The following is an 11,655-nucleotide window of genomic DNA, read 5'->3' as shown; positions in this document are numbered from 1 at the left end:
TGAGGCACTCCCTCCCAATCAGGGCTAAGTGTTCCCAGATCCATGCAGAAAATTCTGGGTTCTTTCTTGCAGAACTGAATACAACTGAAGTCTCAGCTCAGCAATGGGCAATTGCAAAAAAGATTTCAAAATTAAAATACTAACCAAAAAGTATCAAAAGACATTTCGATATGCCTAGAGTGTACATAGCATAGAGGTAAATTTTATAGTGATACAGCTATGGTTAGAAATTGGGCTTTATTCCAGTAACATCTGAGACTTGGAAAAATAGTCATATCTTTTTTTGGTTAAAACTTCATGCTTTGGTATCAACCCAAAGGTGATCTGGGGAGGGGGTGATATGGGGGAAAACTAAATCTAACTGTTTCTGAAGGTTTTCTGTTATTTGAGGATGAAAACTGGTGAATTCTTCCCCCCCCTCTTTAAAAACGAACTTTGACCTTTGGGGTGTTCACACAATTCAAAAACAGTCTAAGCTTTAAACTTAAAGCTTGGCAGCAATAGAGTTTTCACTGAGAAAGGAGAATCAAGATACACTGAAGGAAGTGCTTAAGTATTTTAAGTTTTCCGAAGTCCCCCAAGAGTGTGGCTGACCATTCTTTCCTGGCTCTCCACTTGGGTGTACACTGCGGAATCTCAGTAAGACAGATTTACTCCTTACTTTGCTGAAGAAGAAGAAGAAAAAAAAGCTCATTCAATCATTAAAAATCATCGCTTTTAGCCTCAAATAGAGGACTGATATCATATCTTTCTTCATTCTTTTCTTTTCCAATTGGTTCGAAGCAGACATTCCCAAGCAGCAAAAGAAATATTTCTTTTTTTTTTATATATATAATTGAGAACAAGGAAACCCTTTCCCCCCTCTCTGCTAGGAACCGGAACCCAGAATGAAGTCCGGTGACTTGGACCCCCGCTTAATTTCTCTCTCTTTTTTTCTTTCCCCATGCCAATGTAGAGTTTTGTTCCAGAAACACTGGGATTCCCTATTCTATTCCCTTTAAACCAGGATCTGGAGTGGGGCATGATCGGTCTAGAACACGTGAGCGTGGCTCCCTATGGAACATGTGCTATGCCTCCCCATTGCTGCTGTATTTCTAATGTTTTCTCTGGCCTAGGTCCAACCCCCACCTCGTGTTTGTGTGTGTGTGTGTGTGTGTGTGTGTGTGTGTCCATCAATTCCCCCATCTTTCGTGTGTGCATGCAGCCACTATCTCGTGTGAGTGTGTACAGACCCCATCGTGTCTGTGTATGATCACCCCTCTTTCTTGTGTGTCCAATCCCCCCCGTCTCTCGTGAGTGTGTATACAGCCACTATCTCGTGTGTGTGTGTGTGTGTGTGTGTGTGTGTGTGTGTGTGTGTCGCCGCCCTAGGTCCCCTTTGCATCCACTTCGCCCTTGCATCTCCCATGGCACTTCCACAAGCACCTCGGGCCACCGACACCCCTTCCCGGGGGCCGGGGCCGCCCTTGGAGGTGACCACCCTCCCCTCCCTCTGCCTCCGCCTCTCCCTCGGACGCATCGCGGGGCAGTCCCTGGGCAGGATCCGCGGAGTCCGCGCCGCCAGCCGGCCAGCGCAGCGAGCTCCCGGCCCCAGGGAGCCTCCTCTCCGCCCCCAGCCCCGTCCCCTCCGGTTTGTTTTCAATGAACTCTCTTGTGCCTCGGCGGCCGCTGCCGCCGCCCGAGACCCCCGCAGCGGCGCAGCTTGCCTGCAGCCCTCGCTGCTTTTCCATGCCTTATTTGACTTGGTTGTGCCCGGTTCTTAGGGCGCCGGCACTCTGAGCCCCCACGCTCCCTCCCCAGGGCTGCTTCCCAACCGCACCGGGAGATCCCCCTCCCCTTTAACCAGAATTACTTTTTTGAATTGTGAAGGAGGAGAGTTTGGGGGAGAGGAGGAGTGAGGGCAGAGAAAGGGGCACATCGCAAGGGACACCCTTGGCTAAAGGCTCCTATTTGCTCCGAGTGGCTTCGGAATTGCTGCTCGGAGCCTCCATCCCCTGCTTTTAAACTGCCATTAGAGGAGCTTCTCCCCCCACCCCTTCAGTTTTCCTCCTCCCCCTCCTCCTCCCCTCCTCCTCCTTCCCCTCCTCTTCCAGCACCATCACCCCTCTTCTCCTCTCCTCTCTTCTTCTTGGCAGCCCCAGGACGTCCGGTGCGCATGGTGGCAGCCGCAGCCGCATCAGCACGAGCAGCGGCAGCCGCGGCAGCAGCCTCAGCCCCAGATCTTGTCTAAACCTGCCCCCTCCCCTTCCCTCACGCCCCCAGTCCCCCACCTCCCGCTGAAAGGTGCTGGGAGGCTTCCTCGGAGCGGCGGCGGCGGCGGCGGCGGCAGAGGGCAGCGGCGGCGGCGGCGACAAGCGGCGGCGGCGGCGGCGGCGGCGGCCCCGGCGGGAGCAGCAGCGGCAGCGGCAGCGGCAGCGGCAGCGGCAGCGGCGATCAGAATGAGTGCACGAGGCGAAGCAGCCGGGCAGCCCTCCACGTCCACCCAGGGACAACCTGCCGCCCCAGCGCCCCAGAAGAGAGGAAGAGGTCGACCCAGGAAGCAGCAACAAGTCAGTAGCTGGGGAGGGGGAGGCGGTCAGGAACTCAGCCCCACCAAGCCCCGGGCCCCCCAGCTTTCCTACACCGCGTGTGCCGAAGCACGGGGAGATAGAAAGGTGACGGCAGCAGGACCCCGGGGCTCCGCCTTCCGCTCTGTCCCAGAGGCTGGGGGCAGCGACGAGGCGCCCGGGGCTCGGAGGGGGTGCAAGGGACCGAGCCGCCCTCCGGGTGACGGCTGAGCCCTAGGCGCGTGGGAGCTCGGGGGGCTCCGAGAGGCGCGCGGGGTCTGTGGGACCGGGGCGCGGGGAGCGCTGCGGGTCTGGGACAGTGTCGGAGAAAAGGAGGCTCGGGGGAGCGGAGCTGGGGCTGCCGCGGGGCAGGGGTGGGTGGCGGAGGGAATTAGCTGGGAGGTGAGAGGTGCTGCGAGGGAGAGCGTCTCCCTTGAACTTTCGCTATTGTGCCAGGCTTTGCGGCGTCTGGGGCTTCCCCATGTAAATCTGTAACGCGGAGCCTCCGGGAGCCGACCAACCAGCGTTCTTGGGCTGCTTTCGAGCTGATTTTGAAATTGCAAGAAGAGAAGGAGGTGGCATTGGTGGTGGCGGAGAAGGGGGCTGAGGGGCTTCACCCCCGAGCTGCTCGGACAGAGAGGGGGGAAAGAGTCCCGCGCGCTCCTGCATCCCAAAGCCCCGGAGGGGGCTGCAAATGAAAAGCAACCCCGTTGCACCCCCTCCTCCCTCCTTCTCAAGTCACCTCTAGCTCCCACTCCCCACCCCCGGTGGCCCGCTTCTATTCACCTCCCTCCTTCCAAAGAATGCGAAGGGACCAAACTGGCGCTGGGGGGGATCTGCAGCCTCCTCTCTGTTTCTAAGCGCTCTTTAATGAAGCTACCAGACTCATCGGGTTCTAGGGGCCTGCAAGGGTTAAGGTGACCCCAGGAAGTTGCTACAGGGGAAGCCCCCCTCACACCCCAGCAGAGTCCTAGGAGCAAGGTCGGACAGACTTGAAAAGGCCTTTTTATAAACTTGAGAAGGTTGAAAGTTGTTAGGTTGATTTCCTTGTCTTCTCTCCATCTCCGCCCCCCCCCCCCCCCCGCCCATGCCTCCCTCCCGCCGGTCCCAGTCCCCTACACACTTTGCACAAGAAATGCATAAATTAGACCTCGCTTTTCCAGAGAAAATCGGTGGGGGGTGGGGAAGGGGCTAGAGAGTGGTGACTGGGAATCTAAGCACAGTTGATGGGTTTTGTCTGCGGATGCAACCAATTAAGCGTGCAGCTTTGCTGGGCGTCGTGGAGGGGAGAGGGCTAGAGGTTTTGTTTGCTGTAATTTCCATGCTTTGCAAGAAACGATTGGAAGGGAATCAGATGCCCAAGGTATCCAAAGACCCCGAACTTTAAAACGGCGAACTTGGTAAATTCTCTTAACCCCATTCGAATGGTAAATCGAATGAGGACAAAATAGACTGTGGTTTAGAGGCTCAAAGCAGCCCGAAGATCTTTTCTCAAGGTGGGGAAAGTAAACGGGTTGTGTTTTTTTTTTTTGTCCAGGTTCTTCTGCTCTATTTCCGAAAAGTGTAAAGAATACCCTTTGGAATTAGAAAAAGCAGAATCAAAGATGGAAACCGAGAAGCCCCCTCCTTTGCTCCATGTTCCCCCAACCCCGTCCTTAGAGAACTTCAGGGGTCTGATGTACACCTCTTTTAAAAGTTTCCTTTCTGTGCCCCAAAATATCTCAATTTTATTCTTTCCAGTACACCCACACACGCTATATTCTCCACTTGTAATTTCCTAGAGAAATAAAAAAAAGTCCAAAAGTTGAGCGAGATGTGGGAGTATTGAGATTTTAACTTTGAATTAAACCAAGTTCTCAAAAAAGAAAAGAAAAATAGATGTCTCAAAATCTAGATGGTGCCTACTGTCCTTCCAGGACTCAATTGAATTTTGAAAGCTTTCCTTCCCAGTTTCCCTAAACATGCATATGCAAATTTAAAAGATTTTTAGTCCGATTTAATTTAATCACGGGCTTCCCTTAATCAGTCATGCCACCTAATCTGAATGAAATGTTCACTATTCAGAACCAGAAGGGTTTCCTAGACTTGATGATTCATTGGATAAATATTTATGATCTGTACTATTCAGAATCCATATACGATTAATGAGTTTATTAGTTACTAGGAACCTCAATTTTTTTTAAATGGATAGTATTTTTTTTATCCCATGGTATCCCAGGCCCCTTTCTGCCTCACAATCCTTACTCTTCAAACTTTCTCCATAAGGAATTTTCTAGGAGGAAAGTTTCCTAAAGAAAATGTGTTGTTTACTTCCTAACAAAAGACAGATTTTCAAAAGACTATGCCAACTATCTGAAGGAAAAGAAGAATTGATGCAACTATCCCGATATTCCAAACACTCACCCACCCCACCCCCATACAAACTGCCTAATTATCTGGACATTTCTGGAAAAAGGATTATTTTGACCTGAAAAAATCTAGCTAATTGCTCCAGCCCTTCCCAATGAATGTGCATAGTGATTGTAGTGTAAAGAGTATGAAGCTGTTATAAGTATGAAAACAACTAATTTGTAGTCTTTAAGAAAAAGCTGACTACAAATTGCCTTTCAGCTTCTAGAATGGGATTATAACATGAGCTACTTTGCTGTTTATGATAACTATGTAAAATGAATAATTTTTAAGTTTTCCCAATGTAGAATTGGGAGCAATCAACATTTTAAAAATACTTAGGATAAGCCACCTTGTCATTCTTTTGTTCACTTTTTGAGTTGAAATGATATCTTGTTTTCCTATGCAAAGCAGAATTTCCTCTTTGAACACTTAGTTCAACGTATAGTTATTTCCTCTTTCTGTAACCTCTGTATCATCATTCATTTGCACATGAACTGCATGTGGTCTAAAAGTTCAGTTGAACAGTTACGTCTGATAATAGAGTTGGAAGAAAATTTTGCTTTACGCTTTCTTGCCACAATAATATGTTTTTCTCTGTTTAGGAGCCAACAGGTGAGCCCTCTCCTAAAAGACCCAGAGGAAGACCTAAAGGAAGCAAAAACAAGAGTCCCTCAAAGGCTGCCCAAAAGGTGAGATTTTCAGGGAAAAATTCTCCTATCATTTTCTCAGCAACAACAGTTTTCTTGTTATTTCAATCACTCAAGGTCCAAACTAAGGATTTGTTGCATTTGGATAATCAAAGATATATTTCTCCTTATATTTGTAAGATATAAGATGGGAGTTAACCTCTTTTTCCCCCAGGAAGACTCTATGAACAAAACATATGAAAACAATTTGGTTATTTGGGGGTATATCTTAACTATCATCTACCTGTTATCTATCTATCTATCTATCTATCTATCTATCTATCTCTATTTGCCTGTTTATATGATAAAGAGAAAAAACACAATAGTGGACACAACATCAAAAAGGAGGAGAAAAGATTTCAGTGTAATCATTGAGGTCTGTATTAATTAAGGTAGTTAAAAACAAATTAAACATTTTACCTAGTTGTGGAATTTAAATTTTTTTTCTTAGAAAGAAATGAAGATTCATTTCCTGTATCCTTATTTACACTACACTTCAAACCAAATCCCTCTATTAAAGCTAAGTGCTTTGTCAAACATGTGGTAATTCAAAGTAAATCCAATTATGTGTTGATGGAAATAAATGCATTTCTTGAAATTTACAGCTTTAAAATGTGATGGTAATATAAACTGCATGTGAGTTACAACTACAGTGACTTAAAAAGAATATTGTTGGATAATTTATTTCAAAGAACTTCCCTATTTTTTAAATTTAAGTGATCATTGCACCACTTTAACAATGACAACAAATTTTAACAAATAAAATTTAATTCAATTCAAAAGTCCATTTAATAATGTGTTATATAGTATAGTACAGAATCCAGCCAAGTAGCACATTCAGATTCTCTTTTTAAACTCTAAATGACAAGTTCAAACAACAGTTGCTTCCCATTGGCTGTTTGAATTGCAAAGATTATGCTTTTGAGTTCATGCTATCGCATTGCATGTTGATGAATTTTTGGTGAACAGAATGAGTTATGTGCTGCCTTGAAAATAAATACAGGAGTCAGGTTTCTGTAGCATGTAACACTAAAAGGTCAGGGCTAGTCTCCTAATTTAGAGGTATGCAGAGTGGTTGATAAAAGAAGCTCAATGTGTTTAGGAATAAATTATGATACTTAGTGTAGATGGTTATCTCCAGCAGATATCTGAAGAGTGCATAAGTGACTGGGGTGGGGGGAGTGTTTGGAGTGGGAGTCGGAAGAGAACTAAGGCTCATGTGAATGTGGCTAATTTTTCTTTGTGTTTTACTTTGTGCCTGTGGGCATTGACCATGTCATATGTGAAAGTTTTAATGTTATATATTTCCATAGCAACTTGTGATAAATATTAAGTTATTGAGGGGGTGAATATGGGTTTCATATCTGTTTTATTTTTAACTGTTTTGAATAGCTAGTTGAGCAATCATATTTATAATGTATTTAAATTCTAGATAATCCAGTTAAGGCATCTAGATAAAGAATGAACCATATTTTAATCAATAGATCTGGAAGTGATTGATGATGCCAGTTCTCATAGCTTTATATTGAAAAATTAAGAAGGAATAGCTTGATTATTTGAAAGAGATAATTTTTATTAGATTTTATTTGACATGGAATTAACAAAAATTAATTTTAGAAAAAACTTTTTTAAAAGTGAAAATGCATTCTAATTGCGTAAATATTACGTCCAAAGAAGTGAGATGCTATACTTTACTATGTTTGTGACGAAGGATCAAATTTTGAATTGTGTGTTTTGAAGTCCTCTGTGAAGAAATCAAAGGATCAAATTTTGAATTGTGTGTTTTGAAGTCCTCTGTGAAGAAATCTTTACATTTATCTTATATGAGTGATTTTAAAGTTCAAAGGAGGGAAGGGCAATTTTTATTCCAAATCTGCAGGAATAAAAGTGGAATTAAAAAAAAGGTTATGTCCATTTTTAAATTGAAAGTATTCACCTGATAACTAAGAAAATTCAAAACACTTCTTCAAAAGAAAACCAAGAAACATGTGCCTCATTTGCCTTTTTAAAAAACACATTAACAAAACAGTACTGTCTGTGCTCCTGAGTTATGTCTGACTTGCTTTTAGTTTCTTTCAAGACAGGCCTTTTAAAATGGGCATGCATCCTATTCTCTATTCACCAGCCTTTGGTCAAACTACAGACGTCTAGAAGAGTGGTTGAAATTTTCAGAATTGAAACATCTCCAAATATACATTTTTCTGCTTTTTTCTTTTTAATAAAGAACACTCTCCTTAAATTTTGTTATCTTACACTATCAATCCAAGTTAAATAATTATTCCATACAGTTTACCTATGATATTTCTAATCATAAAGGTGAATCAGAACACTTGCCTACAAGTTGTCTTATTTTCCCTTGATCTCACAAATTAAGCTTTCATTCAAGGAAATATTTCTTTGAAATTTGTAAAATAATGAATCATGCTGCTGAAATTAAGGTTTTTAACTGACTTTAAAAACAGTATTCATTTAATTTGTTGGGTCCTTTACAAAGGGACTTAGTTGCTAAATATATGGAGCCAAACACTTTTGAAGAATAGTTGTTTTTTCCCACATAATACCACTGAAATATACAGAAAAATTCTCATCACGTAAGGTATGGATAAGCTACTAGAACTCACAGAGACTAATAGAAGGCACTCTGGGCGTTCATATGTAAACCATTGCACATCATGAAAAATGTATCACAAAAGCTGATAGAAGACTAACAACCACGCAAACTACAAAAATTATTATTATTATTATATTGTCAACAGTAAGTGCCCTTAAACAGGTGAAGAAAAGCTTACACTGGGATTATAATTGTGTTGAGGGTTTAAAATTTCTTGGGACATGATATTTCTGTACTTGTGGAGTTTGTGTTTGGTTGGATTTAGTAAACTGGCCTTGGGGCATTTGAAAACAAACTGTTCTTGTTAGGAAATTAGCAATGTGAAACTTGACAATGCATGCAGAATGTTGCAAGACCAATTGGACAAGTCATAAAGGAGCAATTACTATAATTTTGGGTCAGGCGCATATAAAAATTGACTTAAATATAACAATAAAACTTGTTCAGAAATAAACAAATTGAACTTATAATTTTGACTCCTGGGAGGAGGGAGAAAAAATAACAACAGATACCCTGTTTTTAAAATGAAGGAAAAGAAAATGGCTGCATGTGTCTGGACTAGATGTGTACCATTTTACAGTATGCTGATGTCCCTCAGATGAGGGTTCAGAATTTTCTCCTGAGTAAATTCCATGTTAATACTGGTTCAAATTAATCAGATAAAAATTGTCTGATAGTGACTGTTTTACTTTTTAAACAGATAATAGATAACCACCAAAATGAAGTGCTTTTAATTTTTTATTTTTGGTTTTCATTTCTTAGATTGAGAGAATTGGTCTTCATTAGTTTTCCTCCCAGTTCCTTTATAACTCATCTCTGCCTCTTATGTTTGTAGGAATACTGACATATTTCCCTTGTTTAGAATGAAGAAAGCAATGTCCTTTAGAAGTTTTTTTTTTAACTTTTTACCACAATTAAAACATTAGATAGGTTACTTATAAATGAATCATTTTTTTGGATTAAAAACTGATATTTCACTCCAGCACTTTTGAAAATCTTTTTTTTTTTAATTGGAGAGAAGCTAAATGTTAAGGAGGCTTCAAGGTAAGGAAAAACCAATTGGTCAGTTTCACTCTAAGAGGCAAAATGGAGAATGGAAACCATGCTCATCCAGGTAAAATATATGCTTTTTTCTCTTTTGTAGAGTGCTCTGAACAGTGTCAGGGTGGAGAGGATGTTTTATAAATAATTATTCCTTTCCTTTCCACCTTCCCCTTGAATTGTCTGTTCAACTACCTGTGTTCTTGTTCCTCAAGCCCAAGTATCAATTGTACACCATAAAGTTAGATTTGTGCTTCTTGTCATTGCTCATTCCACACCAATTCTAGGTCTTGAACTGTCAGTGTTATTTTATGGATTATTACCAACTCTGAAACTATTTTAGGAGGACAGATATTTTTCTTCCTATCTGATCACTTTAGACAAATCTTAAGAACCACTTGATGACTACAGTTGGGGGGCAATTTGAAAGGATGGGGAGGCAAGCAGCAAAGAGAGAAGCCAGAATCTTATTTGTTAAAAAATTCAAGGAAGACGACTTGGAGCTTATAATAATTCTTCTTCCCTCCCAAATATAGGTATTGTGCTATTAAGAATTTTAATTTTATTCTTCCAGAAAGTTATGCTACTCTTACAGTGGGGGTAGGGGTGGGTTTCTATAACTATCTACATTTCTCAAGGAAAAAGTCCAGAATTTGGCCAGTTGGAGTCAGTTGAAGATCATTAGAGTCCCCAAAAGGAACTTTCCCAACTATTATTTACACATTTTAGCTTGCATTATTTGCATAAGTGCTTCATAATGAATCCTTTTGGGGGATGTAGGCACATCTTTGATCTATTACTCAGTCTGGTTGACAACCTTTGCCCTACACTATTTTCTAACTCTAAACCGGAGATTATGTTTAAACTAAGGAAGAAGTAAATGCATTATCATTGTATTAGAAAGTAACTAGTTGGGGGAAATGCTGTTCTTTTATTTCTCTTCACTAGAACTGACAGCAGCCTCTTTTCTGAAAGCTATCAATTTCTCTGGCTGACCTATACCACTGATACATTTTTATCTTGAGGTCTCAGCAGATCATTTTGCGGAGGAGATAGGATATACAAGATTGAGATTATGTTGCATTTGGGTTCTTACTTGACAAGAGATCAATGCCAAAGAGCATTTTATGTCAGTTAAATTATTCATACCTGTGGTCTTGTCTTTGTTAAATGACTTAATGCTGTTTCAGAGCCCTCTTGAAACTGCCTGGGTGGTAATGGACCATACAAATTCCCCTGGACTGTCTCCCCTTGGTTCCATGTTATCAGCCATGGATCTCTTTCCTGTTAGGAAGGAGCTAATGGTGAACAATGAGTAATTAAATGGAGCATTAACGTATTTTGGATTGGTTTTTGTTTAAATGCCCCCCCCCCCTAGGTTTTTGAAGGATACTTTCTATTTAGTTTATCTAGGTGTGGTGTGAACATTCTATTAGTTACATGTTAATCTCAGGGGCTCTGCTTAGGAAAAGTTGCCTTTTAAAAATGTCATTGTTATTCACTATTTGAGTTTTAAAAGAAAAAGGTAGAGAATAGAAGAGTTGAGTTAAAATTTCAATTCTGGACTTTTCTCCTTTCTGATCATTCTTTTTCTTTTTTCTTACTCAGGATTAAGTTTGACATTATTTTGATGACATATTGATATTTATGTCCTGAAGCCATGTTAGAAATACTGAAATATAGTGAAAGCTGACACCATTAAAAAAAACCATTAAGTATAAAATGTAAGGAATGGAAAGAGGTTCTCAAATTTTACATCAGAAAAAAATGTTTTAGCCACTTTGTGTGACAAAGACTTATGTCACACACTTAAATTATTTTGAGAAGTTGAGTTCATCTTGGAGGTGGGGAATGGAAAAGATAAGATTGGAAAATGGTTAACAAAAGCAATACATTTCTGTTTAGTTTAAAACAACAATCCATTCATTATTTTCTGGTTATGGTAGTTTTGCTTTAATATACAAATGAGGCTCTTTATATTTGGAAGTGTATGTGAAGAAAAAAAAGAAAATACCCATTGTAGACTTTTCTACTGAAATTGTCCTTAAGTAAAGTATTGGTGTCTTTATAGAAATGCTTTTATTTTGGCTATTATATTTCCTCACTGAAAATTATTTTTTCTCCTATTATTTTAATTCTAATGTTTCTCTGTCTAGAAATTTAATATTTTAAATATGAGACTATAGGACAAACTTTAGCTTAAGAAAATATTTGATAACAAATATGAAGCAAATACACTTATTTGCCCTTGAATTTCAGGTTAGAGTTTGGTATATAGTCCTCTATTAGATATTATAGTGGAGAATGGGTTATCTGCATCCCTAGCTTCTTTTCTTCCTATTTTTACAGTATTTTTTTATTTTATTTTTTCAGTTAATAA

At 41.0% G+C, this 11,655-nt stretch overlaps 1 protein-coding gene across 1 annotated transcript in view; it reads left to right on the top strand.

Moving 5' to 3' along the window:
- Nucleotides 1-2,435: 2,435 nt before the first annotated feature.
- The window catches only part of HMGA2 (high mobility group AT-hook 2), a 196,400-nt gene continuing 187,180 nt past the window's right edge, over nt 2,436-11,655 (top strand). The window contains exons 1-2 of the mRNA XM_074226212.1: nt 2,436-2,549; nt 5,540-5,626. Coding sequence (XP_074082313.1) covers nt 2,439-2,549; nt 5,540-5,626 — 198 coding nt within the window. The 5' untranslated portion in view covers nt 2,436-2,438. The remainder of the gene's footprint in view (nt 2,550-5,539; nt 5,627-11,655) is intronic.

Source organism: Macrotis lagotis, chromosome 2, assembly GCF_037893015.1.
Source record: "Macrotis lagotis isolate mMagLag1 chromosome 2, bilby.v1.9.chrom.fasta, whole genome shotgun sequence".
Lineage (NCBI taxonomy): Eukaryota > Metazoa > Chordata > Mammalia > Peramelemorphia > Peramelidae > Macrotis > Macrotis lagotis.
This window is presented reverse-complemented; position numbering and strand designations above follow the sequence as displayed.